This window comes from Syngnathus floridae, chromosome 22 (assembly GCF_059516105.1).
Source record: "Syngnathus floridae isolate MCC-2025c chromosome 22, RoL_Sflo_1.0, whole genome shotgun sequence".
NCBI lineage: Eukaryota > Metazoa > Chordata > Actinopteri > Syngnathiformes > Syngnathidae > Syngnathus > Syngnathus floridae.
In genome coordinates this window covers 7,315,363-7,334,173 of record NC_142434.1, presented here as the reverse complement: position 1 = coordinate 7,334,173, position 18,811 = coordinate 7,315,363, and the positions used below count along the sequence as shown (strand labels likewise).

General features: G+C 39.0%; 1 protein-coding gene across 7 annotated transcripts; it reads left to right on the top strand.

Annotated features, from left to right (window-relative positions):
* Window positions 1-4,269: 4,269 nt before the first annotated feature.
* On the top strand, window positions 4,270-18,752 carry caprin2 (caprin family member 2). 7 transcript variants are annotated; one of them, XM_088366632.1, is made up of 20 exons: window positions 4,291-4,426; window positions 5,554-5,595; window positions 5,675-5,804; window positions 5,900-5,964; window positions 6,025-6,111; window positions 8,134-8,372; window positions 8,977-9,059; window positions 9,185-9,262; window positions 9,484-9,521; window positions 10,560-10,715; window positions 11,510-11,551; window positions 11,627-11,752; window positions 11,866-11,944; window positions 12,537-12,577; window positions 13,016-13,111; window positions 13,445-13,585; window positions 14,447-14,546; window positions 14,895-14,956; window positions 17,425-17,476; window positions 17,900-18,752. In XM_088366632.1, exons 3-20 carry the CDS (start codon window positions 5,756-5,758, stop codon window positions 18,469-18,471), a joined length of 2,106 nt encoding a protein of 701 aa, XP_088222758.1. In that variant the 5' UTR covers window positions 4,291-4,426; window positions 5,554-5,595; window positions 5,675-5,755; the 3' UTR covers window positions 18,472-18,752. The 7 variants fall into 7 exon arrangements, with proteins under 7 accessions (XP_088222756.1, XP_088222755.1, XP_088222758.1 ...); XM_088366630.1 differs by having other exon boundaries at window positions 4,270-4,426; window positions 5,554-5,805; window positions 5,902-5,964; window positions 17,903-18,752; XM_088366629.1 differs by having other exon boundaries at window positions 4,270-4,426; window positions 5,554-5,805; window positions 5,902-5,964.
* The last annotated feature ends 59 nt before the right edge of the window (window positions 18,753-18,811 follow it).

Genomic DNA, 18,811 nt, shown 5'->3' with positions numbered 1-18,811 from the left:
CCCCCATCCCAGGCAGCAAGATTCAACCTCTTGTGGTGTCTTTGCTTTAAGTATGCATTTGATTTACAGACTAAATTCACCAAACTCATACCACTCAATTATGCAAAAACTGAATCAAACATTACTCAAAACTAAAAAAACAAAATTTAGAGTCCATACAACAAAGGGCTAAAACAAATTATTGTCTGACAGCAGAATTTTCTGTATGATATATAGGCTAAAAACGCCAAACATTTAAAGCATCTTTATGCACTGTTAATATCTGACATTGTCTTTTTAAGTTTGCAGAACATTTTTTTCAAATAAATCGATTTCCCAGCAAAGGCACGTGATATAAACAAGTACAGGCTGCAAATTGCCACAACGCTTTTATTAGAGACTGTAAGTAATATACAACCAAGAGATGTTGATGCCACCCAAAGAATGGTCCTGACTGTGCTATCAATGCTCCAAGGTTCAGTTAAGTTTTACACATGGAAGTACTATAGCACTGCTTCTATCTTTGTTTTCACAGATGATTTATCTAACTTGTTGTCAGGCTGGGAACAAGGCGGAGGACTCGGATGCAGAGTCGTTTCTTTCTCTGATTTATTCCAGCACACACACTGATCAAAAGTACAACTCAAAACGCCTCTTGCGAGGGAAAACACGTGGCAAAAAGTTCAAACAAAAGCGTCGCACTGGGGCGAGACAAAAAGGCTATGGGGATCACGGCACTAACAAAAAGCGTCGCTCGGTGGCGAGACAAAAAGGTTATGGGGATCAAGGCACTAACAAAAAGCGTCGCTCTGTGTCGAGACAAAAAGGAGGAATCTTACTGAGAGCTCGGACGTCAAAGAATCGCTGGTGGTCGGGACGAGGCAAGACACACTGGCACAAGACAAGGGGAAGACACGGACTAAATACACACAAAAGGGCGGGGACACAGGTGCTGACAATTAGTGTCAACTACACAGGTGCACACAATCGGGATCAGGGAAGACAAGACAACCAAACACCGAGGAAACACGAACTGAAACGGAAAGGATGACAAAATAAAACAGGAAGTAAAGTTACGACACCGACGAGACAGAAAACCGGAAAAATAAACGCGACCGCATGACACTTGTGCTTTTTTTGTGGGGAAGCTACACATGACACAGACAACAGATGGGTAATTATATCAGTTCTTGCTAACTAATGCATGTGATGATTAAGAAATGTATTGAGTTACACATTCATTGTAAATTATTGTCTGTTGTTCTATGTTATCAACAGTACACGTTTGGATGTTTTTAACTTCCTAACGTGTAAAGGGAAATGTGCTTTCGGGAGTTTGCAAACATATTTTTAAGGTTGTGTTAAACTTATAATCATATTAATATAATATCTAGTATTGGAGTGCTCGTGTGGATTGGTGGGTGGCGAAGAATGTGCAGGCAAACTGCATGCACTTGTTTTCTTCGAAGTGTTGTGGAATCGGCCCAGATAGGGAGTACCGGACGAGAACACCTCAAGGTCGGTGAGAAACGAGAACAACAGCACGTCTATGTGGCCGGGCTTCGCGGGGAAAACCCAACCACCTGACCTCAGCAACACCTGGACGGGGAGGAGATGGCCATCGACCAATCATCTCACAATATTTTGCATGCTTTAATATTCATATTGTGTTTCTTCAAAACTGGGCAACCCGGAAGAATGTGTCGTCTTTTGGTGGTCACAAAAACGCACGAGCTTTAGTGTGAGGGACCCGGGACCCAGGCCTGTATTAGTGCGCTTTGTCAGGGATAAACAATTGGTAAATTTGGTCTGATTGATCTACTGGTCTTCTCTTTGACAGAACGAACTCGCAAAATTGTTAGGTGCGCCAGTGTGTGGATTAGGACATCGCAATTTGGAGTCAGATCAATAACTAAAATCCGTAACCTAACACGTGTAATATTTTAAAATGTATGAAACAGTGCTGCATTGTAAAATCTTGTTTTTTTCTTTGTTTACCAGATTCAGTGTGACGAGTGTTGCTGGTGGTTCCATCTTGTGTGTGTAGGGGAGCCTCCAACCGAAGGCTTTTTTGTGTACAGCATGTACAGAGATTAAATACTGAATTTTGTAAGCTTGCTTGAAGAACATTTTGCTTTACTTTTATTTATTTCAAAGTTTAAAGTTATTTTTATGTATGTTATATGATGAAGAAATGTTAGAATTCAAGTTTGAATTCAAGACAAACTTGTTTGACCAAAATAAGGACAACGAAATTAGTTATTTATTTATTTAGTCAATTATTTACTATCCAATAATGTAAAGTTATCACTGCACAAATAATTTATTTATTTTTTCTTCTCCGCTATTATTAAGATAGTACTGCACAATGCATTCAATAATTTCTTCACGATGAGTACTCAGTCATACAACAGTTAAAAGGAACATTTGTTCCTTTTCCTCATTAATTAAACACACACACATATACACCATTCTCAAAGTGGGAGGGGGGCACAAATTCTCATAGGGCTGCAGTGAGGATTTGTTCCTCCCTGTAGATTGGGCTGGGAAGGAGGCAAACCTGTTCAAATTTGCTACACTACCTGAACAGACAGAAGACAGAAGATGTCAAGTCAATGTCCAGGACTCACCGTTCTCAAAGTGGGAGGGGGGCACAAATTCTCACGGGTTGATATTTTTATAGAGTTCCTGTAACCATTTTTATCCCCCCTCCCCACCACCTGTCACTTTTGCTCAGGACAAAAGGAGCCTTCAGAACTGAAATTCTGTCACAATCATTCATTCAAATCAATTCACTCGAATCATTCTCATTATGAATGATTTCATCACAAAACATGCGTGGCTTTTTCTTAAATTAACACTTTTTACATTGCTGTAGTGTCAGCATTAAATTATAATGCAGTCATTTTAATGCAAATTAATAAATGCAACAGTATTAAGTTGCTTTGACAAGACCTGAATAATAAAAACGGATGAATGATGATCACAATTAAGTATAAGGTCTCCTTTGTAATACTCCTTGTAGCATGTAATGCTCCCCAAAAAGTGGAGTTCCTTTGCATCGAGGTTTATGGAAAGAGCTCACGTAATTACATCTTTGCCTTTTGGTGAAGTGAATGAGTGTTCCGTCTGTTCGATTGGTCTTTGAACGCACCTCGTGTCAACGGCAGAACGCGAATGAACTTAAAGAAACAAAATGAAATACTAAACCCTTTCTAAAAATAAAAATTGACTGACGCAAACGTGTGTTCTACATGTTTTTATTGAAAACAACCTAGTACTGTCGCTGTACGGCATCGGTTTTTCGCTTTCCACCGCTTTCCAAACAAGGCGTGCGCGCTCCCGCGGCAGGGGAAACAAATCTTCACGGGGGGAACCTACTTTGGCACACCTGTTTTGAGGAAGTGATCGCACGGGCTTCTACAACCCATCAGCAGCTCATTACTCAATCCGCAGTATTCTATCGTCTTGATTTACTTAGTGACGAAAGTAATTTGAATGTAAACGTCCATTTGCGCTCTTATAATTTGTGTCGTGACGTTCACAAAAGAGTCCTTCTTTCGAACGGCTCTTTTGGGATTTTACAAAATATAAGGAACAATAGAAAATAACACTTTTCCAAAGTATTATTGTATGTTGTGATAAATTGACGCTACTGCATGTGGTATCGTAGCAGATGTCCAAAATATTTTCAAGAAAAGCATAAGAACCCTGATTAAATAAAATTTACTACCTTGTGTGTGTTATGCAGAGCGCTATACTCACCTGTTGCCCATTTTTTTGTACTTGGCTGTACCTATATTTTGTACTATAAATGTTTGTTTTTTCCTTCTGTAATTTACCTGTAATCCATTTTATATTTTTATCTGATTTTGATTTGGTAAAAAAATTGTCTAACATGAAATACTTAGATTGTGGCAATTGTGTGTGTGTGTGTGTGTGTGTGTGTGTGTGTGTGTGTGTGTGTGTGTGTGTGTGTGTGTGTGTGTGTGTGTGTGTGTGTGTACGTGTGACCAGTAGATGTGCTGGGGGGGGGGGGGGTTGTACATACGAATATGTCCCTAAAAGTGTGGAACCCTGGCACAGTTCATTTTTGAACATGCCACCAACAATTTAAATCAATAGTCATACCTGCACTGGGAACACTATTAGCAAGTATTTCCGTTTCTTCAAACATCAAGTAATCGGTCGTTTTTCTATTTTCAAATATCTGCTTCCAAACGTGATGAACAAAAAAAGACAAGGGCCACTTATCCATACTCTTAAAAAGGTAAAAAAAAAAAAAAGTAGAACCGGAAGTATTCCAAAGGGAGTGCACTATAAATCAAAAGCAAACCAAACGGCGCCCTCTGCAAACTGACCACCTTGCAAACTCTCAACTGTTCGGAGTACTGGTGACTTCATTTGGTCTCGATTTTGAAATCAACGCCCAAATTAGAGCCACAAGGTTGGTGTTTTTTTTGTTTTGTTTGTTTTTTTGTTTGTTTTGCGACATGCTCGTCGTCATTCCTCTAGTGAGAATTTTTGTGTCTTTCAAATAATTACAAGTATGGTTTGGGTTAGGAACGATGGCAAAGTTTGATTGAAGTTTGCTCTTCAGTATTTAAATCGCATCAAGTTGAAGACACTAGCAGTCTTGCACATTAATTTAGTTTGTTTCATCGTCGTAGCTTGTGAGCAATTAACTGTCAAACGGTTTTCGTTTTCATTTAATAAGTAGCAATTGTTTCAGCATTGTCATAGAACGTCATTAAAGGTTAAAAAAAAAAAGTATAGTTGAGTGTTAAACTTCAAGTAGCCATGCGGATATTTTGGGGACAGACTTATTATCAGCCGTGTTAGTGGGTTTAAAAATTTGGTAGTATGACTTCTCAGCAAAGTCTATATAAAGTGTGCGCGTGTGTGTGCGCGCGTGTGTGATTGCAAACCTCCGCTAATTTAGCGAATTTAAATTCTCTTAATTTTCTAAGTGATACGTTGTGAATTTTAAAAGAAATAATTTGAAAACAAATGTTTATTGTATCGTCTAAGAGAAAAGGATGTAAATCTTTAAGATGTTGAAAATCTGTTTAATAATCATGCAATCTAGAACTGGGTATCTTTATGAACCTGACATATGATACCTCGATACACAAGTCACGATACGCTATGATTCAATACAGTTTTACACAATGCGATATGATACAATAATATACCTTACTGCTTTTTGGTTTATGTTGAACACAGCCATAAACTCAAAGGAAAAATGTGCATACATTTTGAATTTATTGGGGGGGAATTATGAGCTGTACAGACAGATGATTGAATGAATAACTTTACTCATTCAGGCACCCCTGTGTCCCCTACTGTATTGATACGAAGACCTAAAATATCGATACGATATTGGTTTAACATCTGTATATATCTAGCTATCAATATTTTAAGCAAACCCACACAAGTGCCACTCACTTTCAGATCCTCTTTTACCCAACCATGTGAAAAAAATGCATGAAAATATAAATGAGTACATACATAAATATTTACCTGGGTTTGAATGTCTGTATACTGATGTACAAATATTTTTCCCTCTTGTAGTTGTGGAGGCTAGCAATGGTGCAGCTCCCTCCTTCCCCAACGGTGGGTGTCACACTTGTTGATGAACAATCAGAAGAGAAGGAAAAATTAGAAGGCAATGTGATTGTTGTGAATCCAAAAGGAGATTCACCTGAAAGCCTCGGTGCCCTGCCGAGCTTTGATTTCCCCAATGCCTATTATGGGTATGAAAACTATATAGAAGATGGACTTATCTGCCTCAAACACAAGGTCCGCAACTTGGAGAAAAAAAAGGTAGGAACATGAAAATGTGGCTAAAGAGTTTAAAAAGCATGCTGGGATGTGTGTTAGGCGAAATGCATAGGATTTTTTTTGTCTTGCTTGCCGTAGTTGAAACTGGAACACTATAAAAGATGCCTGGCCTGTGGTGAGACTTTAAATAAAGATCAAATGGTGAGTCCGTCTTTTCTAAATGACACCAAGTTATTGTGACTAAGTTGTTTTTGTTTTTAGGCTGCTACTGAGAAATATGAGCAGGTGGTGCATAACCTGGAGTTTGCCAAGGAGCTCCATAAAACACTCGGCAGCTTGACTCAAAACGTAAGAGTTTAATAGCCAGTTGGTACTACACTGACTTGAATATTGTCTCTATCCAATAAAAATCAATTCACTCGAATTTTTAACTGGAACTTTACCTGAAAAAAATGACTTGTATCCAAGGTGAGCTAATTTGTTGCACTTGTGCTACTTTGTTGTACTCTAGTTCAATAACTGAGCATCCTCAAATGCAATTTTATTCAAGTTAAAGTTTTGAATGACAATTTAAATGGAAAAGAAGAAATTTGTATACTGCGATTTGATATTTGAGTTACTTGATAGTAGCGTCCTGTCATTTACTCAACCGCTTCTTAAGCTAGTTTTGCCATATTAGCTAAGCAATGAGTGGTACTGTATACATTTGCGTTTGGAATTCTGAGCAGAAAGGTACAAAAATACTGCTTTTCCAAGTTATCTCAATTATCCAACAGCTCAAGTTGGCCTATTAACAGTAACTAAATACTAGAAAATGCAATTTCATAGAAATTGCGTGTGGAGGCGAAGAAGTTGAACAAATACTTTGGGAATGCTACAGAATAATGTCAAATGACAAAAAGTTGAAACGGGTTTAATCGGACAAAAAATGTAGAAAATAGAGCAGTTGGTGAATACTCCAAAGAGAATAAATGAGGGAAAAAGTCCAAATTTGGAAAAAAAATTTAACGAAACAAAGACTACAGGTTAGTAACTTTGGGATTCTAAAGTTGAAACCGGTTGACTTGGACAAAAGGTTTAAAGTAAAATCTAGTGCCAAAACTATTGGAATTATGAACGAAATGAAAACTACATGTTAGTAACCCATACTTTGGAATCCTAAAGTTGAAACCGGCTCAATGCAGGCCACTTCTGGTTTGTTTGTGGCATTTCTGGTTCAATTTAGAGCACTTTTGGTTTGTATGAGGCATTTCCGGTTCACTATAGGTCAATTCCGGTTTATTTGGGGAACTTTTGGTTTGTTCGGGGTTACGTCCGAATAAATTTAGTTCACTTCCGGTTTGTTAGCACTTCCGATTCAATTTGGGGCACTTCCGGTTCACTTCCTGTTAAATTTGGGACACTTTCGGTTCACTTCCTGTTTATCTTGGGGCACTTCCTGTTCATTTCAGATTCCCCAATGTGATTTGAATGTGCGGAATGATGTGAATTTTAAACTGGAACAATGTAAATGTGAAATGTTGAATGTGCCATTAAGAATGGATGGGGAACATTTTGACGGAAATTTGTGAATTTTGCGAAAACGGAAATTTATTGGAATGAAAAAAATGGAAGCGCCCATCACATGATTACCGTATTTATTCTAATTATCGCCCAGGGCGATAATTAGGGAACGTTTATGTCTAACAGGGGGGGTGGGCGATTAATAGAGAACACTCTTTGTCTGATCGCCAAGGGGCACTGAATTGGGCGATAATATGTTTTCCTTGTTTAGTATGCAATATCTGCATCTCACTGATGTTCTTAACATTAGAACAGCGGCTGTTTTGATCTACCTCTAACAGCGGGGTGCGTCAATTGATGCGACACGTTACCGTCGCACATCACATGTTGCGCACGTCATGTTATCGCGATCGTCTTGTTTGAGCGCACGCCGCGAAAACGTAATTGTGTGAGGAAATTGTAGCGGAGTGACGAGTGTAATTGTGTCATAGTTTATGGAGAAAAATATTTAAAAGGGACATTCGACGTGCTGTCAAATCAGTCATATTTACACTTGCGCAATGACGTCGGCATGCGGTCGCGGAGGAAAACGTAAGTTTTGGGGGGAATTTTTAGCAGCATGGGCGATAATTAGAGGTATCACTGTTTTTTATTTCTCATCGCTAACGCACACTGGGCGATTATTAGAATATGGGCGATAATTAGAATAAATACGGTATTTAGAATATGTTGAAATTGGAATGCGGTGAATCAGATGATGGAGGTAGCAGTACAAAAAAAAGTGCGAGAAATGAAAAAGTAGAATAACGTGTGTAGGCCTTCACACAAATGAGCATTTATCCAAATGTTACTGTCTTGGCTTTGCAGCTACTGAGGTCACAGAAGAAGGCAGTAAAGAGGGAGAAACTGGCAAGAATGGAGGAGGAGAAGAAACGGCTCAGCATGGTGCTCCAAGTCCAACACCTTCTTAACAGCGTACAACAGGCCCATGTCAAGAAAGACCTGCTAACCGGACACAACCAGGCGCCTTGCCTACCAGCAAAGCATCTCAACAGCTTGAGCCAGCTGGCCACCTTGCTCGGAGTAAGGCAGGATGACAGATTGAGGTGATTATTTTCTTTTTTTTTCTTCGTTTTTTGGTTTCAGTCTATCTTCCTTGGTTTGAGGAGCAGTTTAAATTTTATACTTTCCTGTTACAAAGCACTGACCTCACAGTAAAAAGGAAAAAAAAACTTTTTACAGAATTATTTAGGCTTTCCTGTCCCTTATGAAATGAAATTAGTTTTACGGCCACAAGGGGTCGTCGTAGTCCTTTTCCTAAAATCGTTTGGAAGCCATTTATTTTAAACGGTGTTTTGGAATCACAGTATGTGGTGTACTTGCTGTTGAAATTAGGGATAGACTGATTATCGTTGCAGATATTTGACGAATATTTGCATCAGCCCTTAAAAAGTAAATATATGAGGCCGATAAGAGATTAATTTTAAAAGTTTAAGGTTTAATTGTATGATATGCTGAAACTCACAGAACTTTTTGTTCGGATTTTAAAACAAGGATTTATATTGTTAGACATTTCATCAAAGTAACATGGAGTTAGTATGTTTTTAAAGTTTTGACACCTATATTTTGCCTTCACCAAAATGAATTTCGTAATCAAAACAACAACACGTATTAAACTCATTTCTTTGAATTTTCTTTACTGCGTTTAAGTTTAGAGGAGTGGATGGAGGAAGCGTCTGTAATGTATATTGACCTTCTGGAAGGAGAAGAAAAAACAGTGGCTGGATCAACATGTACGTATCGGAGAATTTATTAATGTATTTGTATGTGTGTGCATGTACAGTAGATTATATTGATTAGCTTGGGTAAAATTCTGGTACAATAAACATGCATAAAACGTTTGTTTGTTTTTTTTCAGTTAAATTGCTTAAAGAGGAGGTTACCAGGTTATTGAAGTGCAAGTACTTCGCTTGTCTTCCTTCCAAAGCTACTCTAGGTATGTTAATGTAGTTATTGTGAAGATACCTATGCTGTGCCGGTGGTAGCACTATCAAAGCTAATTGATACCTTGAATCAAAGCTGTATTGGTGGCCCTTATGAAGACAAAAATGACAAAAATTAATTACAAATAAATTTGTGGTGTGTTTAAAAAATAACAAATAAATTTAAGATGTTTAAAAGATCTTACATGTCTAATCATTTTGTGTCTTTTGATAGCAAAACCAAAATTGACGCAGCCTGAAGTTTCGAAAGAGGTGAGGCTGCATTTCACTTTTCTTTTTTTTTCTTTTATATCAAGCAGTTTTTTAAGTGTGACTGAAGTTCTACAGTTTTTGGTTGCGCAGTTGTAGTTAGCAGTGGGTTACATTTCTATTTAACTTATCTTTTTTTCTTTTTTAGCCTTACTCCACCCAAAGATTACGTTTCAACCCAAACTAACAATTAGCAGCTGTAGCTAGTCCTGGGTTACTTCTCTGTTTAACTTTTTCTTTTCTTTTACTTTTTTTTTTCTAAGCCTTACTCCATCCAAAAGTTCTGTTTCGACCCAAACTAACACCTTTATACGTCCTCAATCATCATTGACATAATATTGATTAACATAAACAGTTGATTAACATATGTAACACCAAACCTACTAAACTGTGATTATCTTAACACATGAATCATAAACACTTTATGATCATGGGCACCCCCACGTTAACATATTGTCTTAACACGTAAAAATAACACTTTATGATCATGGGCACCCCTACGTTAACACGTGACTATTCTGCGAAGCTGTTATAGGTTATATATTTTAGCGGAAAGCAAAAATAACAAAGTACCTTGGCTCCATGATTGTTTACAAATATAGATAGGTCTTGTGTAAAGATTGGGCACCCTTTGCTGTCTAAATTTAGAATTACACTCTTTGGATCACACTCTAGTGCTGAAATATGGCATCCTCAGCTGTCTGAATTTGGAATTACAACAAGGCCAATTTGATCACACTCTAGTGCCGAAATTTGGGATTACAACAATGCCAATCTGCCTGGAACAACCCACCACACATACACTTTATGGTTTATGCCATCGCTTCAACACACATGGCTAAATGGATCTCATCGCATTACCTCACGTTACATCAATGATGGCATACATTCATCACATCACTTGACAAATTGAACCTCTGAGGTCAAATTTGACCTGTTTGGGTACTAAGAATTTGTTTTTTTCATACCCTGTTTTTCCTATTTCACTTTAATGTAGAATGTAACTTGAGGCTTTTCAGACATGTGAATTTTCTTGCTCAGAATTATAAGGAAGAGAATGACTCTCCTGACTACTGGGATTTTGAGCTCGCCAATGAAGGCGTTTCACCTCAGGCTGCAGCCAAGACATCATGGAAAGCAGCAGCTAATCTAATCCCTAAAGTTACCGGCAAGTGCAAATCAGCTGGTAGTAGACAGGTAACATTTCCAAAAATTGAAAAAAACAATTACTATTTTATTTTATTTGTTAAACTTGAAAGCACAAAAATCAACATTAGACAACAAAAAAAATTGAAAAATATTATTAATGACACGAAACAAAAAATACATGTAGAACAACACTATTAAGGATTATAGCACATTGAAAACATAACATGACATGTTTTCAGTGTGCTAAAATATTCTTTAATTTTGTTAGATTTTTTTTCATTTCCTGTAATTAATAATAATTTTCTAATTTAAATATAAAGAGTTCTCTGTTGGGAAGGCTCTTGATTTTTATGTTCCATTATACAAGCCAGGGATGTGCAGTGCAACTTAAATTATAGGGGGGGGGGGTCATTAGCACTACTTCACACAGGACCACACAACTTCGTAACCCGATGTCTGAGAAAAATACAATTTTATATATGGGAAAAATGGTCCGCAAATGGCAACCACACCCCTAAGCTCCAAATTCTTCTAATAAGGTTGATAAAATATGTATTTTTCACAAAAAAACAAGGGATTGACTCCACACACACTCAAAAAAGACATACACAAATTTTGAATTTGCGGGCGCCAAAACACAAATTCGTTTGGTTGGTTCATTGTAGTAGAGGAAAATATTGTATTCATAAATACGCCCCCGCTCCCCCTCAGAATTTTTGTGGAAAATATAAAAGGCTAGAAAAGTACAAAAAAAGGATATTAGCCGAGCAAAATTATGAAAAATGCATTCCTTTAAAAAAAAAAAAACAGGATGATGATGTGAATGACTTTATTTTCTTCAGGAAAAAGAGAAGAAAGTTAAAACAGAGCGAAATTCCAAGATTGTGAGTAAATAAATATTTATTTAAAGAAAAAAGTCAGTGTTTGACCCATTACGTACGCCTTGTGATTCTTGGCAGGACCTTCACAAGGCGTTACCTGCAATGATATTCAGCTCTCCGGCCTTTCCTAAAGACCCTATCTTGAGGAACAAATACTTGGAGGACCTGATGACCAAGATCCATGGCTCTTTCAGTTTCATGCAGGTGGAATGTAGCAAATGAAGACCTAGAGCAGTGTACTAAGAAATCAATACAAAACATAGCATTCTTATGATGGATAGTAACAGTTTTGTTAAAGATTTTACCTTGCTGTCTAGGATTCTCTTATAGATTGCGAGTCCACTTCAGAAAATGGAATCTCCAGATTTAAAAAGGAGCAACTAGAATCTCCTCTGGGTAATGTTGAACCATTACAAATTGCAATTCTGGCAGATTTAGAATGAAAGCTAAATTAGGCTATAGTGTACTTTTACTAATTAGTCATACCCCAAAATGCCACTAGGAGGCAATATTACGCTTCACCTTAGTATATCGTTTAAATAGCGGTTTGCACATGTGAAAAAAAAAATGTGGCTACCGCTCTTAATAAATAACCCACAGTGGTCACAGAAATAACTTCTGTCATAATATTAAAAAAAAGCCTAATAAAAACCAAGAAAATATTGGTACCCATTAGAAAAAAAACGGACTGCCTAAAAAATATTTGTCCAGGCCTATTTCATGAAATTGTTTGTCAGTGATTCAAAAGAAATGTCTGATTTTCATTTATTTTTTGAATGACTACAGTTATTTCTGATCATTTCTGGGGTTTTTTTTGTTTGTTTGTTTGTTTGTTTGTTTGTTTGTTTTTTCCCATTAACTCATCCGTTGTCAACATACTGTGTGGTCAGTTTTGCTCTGATGAAATGCTCAACAGTGTTACAAACAGGATAAAACATATAAATGTAAATTACTTAATACTCAATGTTTTTGTTGTCCCAAACAACAGCTTTGAAAAACTCGAGTGATCCCCTGCCCAAAGAAATGCATGTAAGCAGTCCTTTAGTTGTTGCTATTACAAAAAGTGTGACTGGTACACACCCCTTGATAAAATTTCAAAAAAAGCACACTAGCAAATATTTTTGAAACATTTTCCATGTGACCTAAACCCTGTACTTCTCAACTAGAAAGCAGCAGAAAAGGCTATATTTTTGGAATGCTCAGAAAATGTATTTGGAAAATTCCTCAAGTGAACAGGTTAATTTAAACAGGTGACTTTTATGGTCTGGTACAAAATGAGCAACCCTGAAAGGCTGGTTTTCAGTGAAGCAGTAAAACTGGTATAGATTTCTCTCTAGCTCTTTATCTTGACATCTAAACAGGGGTGTGTAGATTTTGTTTTTTTTTTGTTTTTACTAATTATCCACTCTGTCATGGTCAAGTGTTAGCTAAAAAATGTTATTTAACCCCTTCATTTTCCATTCACAGTCCACCCCACTGCCTATCAGGCTTCTGGACCACAACACTAGACTGACAAATGGGGATCAGTGCCTAAAAAGCTATGAGCTGGAGATTTCCTCCAATGTAAGGTTGCCCTCCAAAATATGTTTTAATGGTATCCGTTTAAACTGCAATTCCCCCCCGACAGGAACCACGTCATGTGTCTGAAGAGAATAAATTTTCTTCACCCTTGTTTTGCATGCCAGAGTCTACAATCTCTGTCAGTTTGAAGTCCATAAGTATATGAGGGTGTGAAATCTGACGTAACTTAAAATATGTTGCACTTGCAAAATGCTTTAGGTGTCAATGCAATAGCACATTGCTATTTTGCCCTGCCTCTAATATTTGGTTTCAGAATTTTCAAATAGCTGAGCCTTTTTTTTTTTTTTTGACATACTCAAACTCTGTATTCCTCAGACACTGGTGGCTGAAACAGGAAAGATTTCTCACTGTAACAGGATGGCACCAAGCATCTCTATTCCGGCTCCCAAGCATGCATTTTCCACACCGCCTGCAAGGCAAACTGTCACTACCGTACAATTTCATGATATCCCATCGGTGAGTCTTTAAATGTTTTGTCTTGTCTTTTATGACTATCAAGAATGCGTGTGCTCAAGTGGTATACATGTAGTTTAGTGTTCTACTTTTCCAATGTGCCATTCTGTTCTTAACAAAAACTTGGCTGTCCATTACATATCATCAGTAAAATGAAGATGGAATCATGTTAAAATTTAAATCATGAAAAATGTTGATCATAGTTTTCCAAATTAGAAGCTATTGGTTAATTTTGATTCAACACTAAGCTAATCCGTCTCATTTCATGAGGGATTACAGAAATCTGAGTTACATGTAGAGAAGCTCAAATTCTGAATATATTGACAATTTTAAATGAAAAAAGAAAAGCGGCTCGGTGGCGCACTGGGTAGCACGTCCGCCTCACAGTTAGGAGGGTGCGGGTTCAATTCCACCTCCGGCCCTCCCTGTGTGGAGTTTGCATGTTCTCCCCGGGCCCGCGTGGGTTTTCGCCAGGCACTCCGGTTTCCTCCCACATTCCAAAAACATGCTTGGTAGGCCGATTGAAGACTCCAAATTGTCCCGAGGTGTGAGTGCGATTGGTTGTCTATCTGTGTGCCCTGCGATTGGCTGGCAACCAGTTCAGGGTGTCCCCCGCCTACTACCCGATGACGGCTGGGATAGGCTCCAGCACGCCCGCGACCCCCGTGGGGACTAAGCGGTTCAGAAAATGGATGGATGGATGAGAAAAGCAATTTATCAAAAAGAACAATCGATTAATTTGATAATTTTTAGTTGTCGATTAATCGATTTGTTGCATTACTGTATGTACATTAGCAAACTTTTTGCAACACTTGGTCTCTGTAGTATTACTTTATTTCTTAAACAATTTTCTTTTTATTGTAGGTCTTCAATGGGGATGCAAATGTAGAGCCAATGTACATCAATTCCTACACCCAAACACCACCTGAGTTTGCACCCACAGAAGATGACTCGCACACACTGGGTATGCCTCTGGTGGCTTTTAAAGGATAATTGAACCTAAAATCTTAAAGCTTTTTGCTATTAGTACAAAGTGTGTAAATATAAGTATTAGGTTTTTTTTTTAAACGCCATATATTGTTCTTTTTACTTTTGTGTGAAAAGATGTTAGCATGCAACTATCTGTCAATTGCGTGTTTACTGAGCAAATATTCAGCTATGACAAGCTACATATTCAATTGTATTCCATGTCCAAAAGAAACTAAATAAACCATGAACATAAATGTCATAAACTACAATGCTGGTTTAATCAGATTCTGTGAAATATTTTAAGCATAACACACATTTTGATACTGAACTTTCTGTTTGTCAGGAGGGACATGCATTTTCCAATCTCATCTTAAGAACTACGGCCCTCTCTTTGGTGCCCCAAGAGTAAGTAAATAAATCTCTTAAGCTAAAGTGCTGCTATGTCGTGGTTTTCATCAGAGGGCTGTTGTAATTGTGAACGTCATTTAAATGTTCTATAATAGCCGTATCATATATGTACACAACCGGCCCTGAATTTCATTGTTTTTAGGTCGAATTGTTTGTATGTTGTCTTTGTTTGAAAAATAAATCTTAATAAATTTAAAAAAAAATACTGTATTATATAGAGTGATCTGAAATAAATTACAGCATTCATAAATGAAAGCATGCATAAATGAAAGTATCCGTACCCCCTCTTTCACAATCTCCATGAATTCTACAGAAAATGCTGATTTTAAAAATTTGATAAATGGCAGATGGAAACATTTTGAAAAAATAAATTCAGGACAAATTGGTAATACCCAACAGTCAATGATCTGGCATTTTTCAGGGGCAGTGCCCCGGTGGGCCCAACTCTAGCTCCGTTAGTGCTTTACTGTATTTATTCTAATTATCGCACATACCGTATTTGCCGATGTATAGGTCGACTCGGTGTATAAGTCGACCCCCTAAAATTCGACGGAAATTTACGATTTTATGATATATCCTTTGTATAAGTCGAGCTCAATTGTTGCATTATATTAAACTTCAAAATTCAATCAGAAATATGCGAAATTTATTGACGAAATGTGTTCAAATTCCGGGAGGCCGTGCGCATGCGCAGTGGCCGGAAATAACTCCAGCCGAGCGGATCGGTTGTTTATAAGCACCGCGGAGGAGATCGCGGAGCCTCATTCGACTTCCAGCGGCCGGCGAGCTCGCGCACGCCGCCCGGCACCAACGGGAGGCCGGAAATAGCTCAAAGCCGAGCGGATCGGCACTTTATAAGCACCGCGGAGGAGATCGCGGAGCCTCATTCGACTTCCAGCGGCCGGCGAGCTCGCGCACCCGCCCGGCACATCCGGGAGGCCGTGCGCACGTGCCAAGTGGCCGAAAATAGCCCCCGCCGAGTGGATCGGCTGTTTATAAGCACCGCGGAGGAGATCGCGGAGCCTCATTCGACTTCCAGCGGCCGGCGAGCTCGCGCACCCGCCCGGCACATCCGGGAGGCCGTGCGCACGCGCCAAGTGGCCGAAAATAGCCCCCGCCGAGCGGATCGGCTGTTTATAAGCACCGCGGAGGAGATTGTGGAGCCTCATTCGACTTCCAGCGGCCGGCGAGCTCGCGCACCCGCCCGGCACATCCGTGAGGCCGTGCGCACGCGCCAAGTGGCCGAAAATAGCCCCCGCCGAGCGGATCGGCTGTTTATAAGCACCGCGGAGGAGATCGCGGAGCCTCATTCGACTTCTAGCGGGCCGCGCACTCGCTCACGCCGCCCGATTCAAATTTTCTAAGTGCAACGCACAATGAGATGCATGAGAAACGGCCTTGGTTACCAGCACATTTGAAGCGATGAATACGAAGTTAAATATTATGACTCGGTGTATAAGTCGAGGTCGATTTTTTTCGGTCGATTTTGGATCGAAAAAGGTCGACCAATACACCGGCAAATACGGTAATCTAATAATCGCCCAGTGTGTGTTAGCGACGACATAAATAAAAAACATCGTTACCTCTAATTGCTGCTAACAATTCCCCCAAAACTTATGTTTTCCTCCGCGACCGCCTGCCGACATCATTGCGCAAGTTTAAATATGACTGATTTGACAGCACGTCGAATGCCCCTTTTAAATTGTTTTTCTCCATAAACTATGATACAATTACACTAGTCACTCCGCTACAATATCCTCACACAATTACGTTATCGGGGCGTGAGCTCGAACAAGACGATCGCGATAACATGACGTGCGCAACATGTGATGTGCGACGGTAACGTGTCGCATCGATGGAGCGTCAATTGACGCACCCCGCTGTTAGAGGTAGCTCAAAACAGCCGCTGTTTTAGTGTTAAGCACACCAGTGAGATGCAGGTATTGCATACTACACAAGGAAAATATACAAAATATCGCCCATTTCAGTGCCCCTTGGCGATTGGACAAAAAGTGTTCTCCGTTAATCGTCCGTTGGACGTAAACCTTTTCTTATTATCGCCCTGGGCGATAATTAGAATGAATACGGTAATCATGTGATGGTATACGGTAATAATAGCTACGGACATTTGTTTGTATAGTTGCTGTAAAATCTGTGCACACCCACCCTTATTCAAATGCTTTTTTTTTTTTTTTTTTTGCGAAAATAGAAATAACCAAGATGTAATTGTGCAAGTGCACATACACTCTGATAACTTGGTGTACTGCTAAAACACGCAGGAAGGGACTTTCAATTAAATGCTGATGGGCTCCAGTTGTAAGAGAATTCTTAAATATCCTTATCTTCCTTTGTTCAGCATAAACTTTTGAGTTTACATGTAGCCTCTTTGCAATTACCTAACATGTCAAGTTACACTAAACACAGGTATTCAAGAAACATTTTAATAACCTTTGACATCCTTACAGGATTCTGGATCCCAACATGTCTGTGGATGTGGAGTACAGCATCATTCCAGTGGTAAGACACTATTATATTGTCAGACATTTTTACCATGAATAAAGGACCACCCACCAATATCAGTCGTGGACAAGGGAAAATTAAATAGATAGAAAAAAATTAAGCAAAGTTGATCAATAACTAGCATCACAGATGTTAAACTGGTGTTAAAGATGTTAAAGGGTCAATGTGCTCTTTGCTAACATTGTGTACTACACTAGACATGAACCTGAGACATTGAACCACTAGATGACATTGAACCACTGGAGACATTGAACCACTAGAGACATTGAACCACTAGACATGAACCTGAGACATGAACATGAGTTGTCTCGCGTATTAAATAACAAAATACATATAGGCAGGCATGTTAAAGAATTTTGAGAACTGAAACTATTTGGCGAAGCATGTCGGTTCTATGTTCACAAAACAATTTCATCGCAGCAGCCTGGTGTGAGTCGTCAAAGATGAGCAGCCCAGACCGTGCAGAATTGACAACGGTGGATTCAGGACATAGCGATTCCCTTCCGGTCTCCATCATTGAGGTCTCGCATAGTCCTCAAGGCCATCATCGCACTTCCCTTCTTCCCATGCAATTTTACCCTCTCTCCCAGCCACTGAGAGTTGCATTCACAGCCTCTCGCACTGTCAACTTTGCACCAGGCAACCTAGACCAGCCCATTGTTTTTGATCAGCTGCACAGCAACATGGGAGAGATGTTTGACACCCACATTGGACGCTTTACCTGTCCTGTCAATGGAATGTATGTTTTCATGTTCCACATCCTTAAACTAGCAATTAATGTGCCACTTTACATCAACCTCATGTGTAATGAAGAAGTAATGGTGTCAGCCTATGCTAATGATGGCGCACCGGATCATGAGACAGCTAGCAACCATGCCATTTTACCTCTCTTCCAAGGAGATCAGGTTTGGCTTAGATTACATCGTGGTGCTATTTATGGAAGCACTTGGAAGTATAGTACATTTTCTGGCTTTTTGCTTTACCAGGACTGAGTTCTGTGTGAACTCTTGGCTTAGTAGCAAACATTGTCATCCAGCGTGCAGTAACTTTTTCACCCAAACTCCTTCCGTTTTGTTGCGACAGTTCTTTAAATTGTGAAATAGGGATACTGATCAATAATCAAAGTTGCCATGAACTCAAACAATGGAAAGAAAACTGTTTTGGTGGTGGGGATGGTGTTGAACACAAATGATCAATATGTTGACATAAAATCCAAACTGAAGTGGTCAATTTGGTGTCTTGGTGTGGCTAAATAAAATGTGCGCAGTTATAACACTTGTGTGCTTGCATTTTCATTAAAAACAAACACAGGAAATATGTGCGTAACGACCA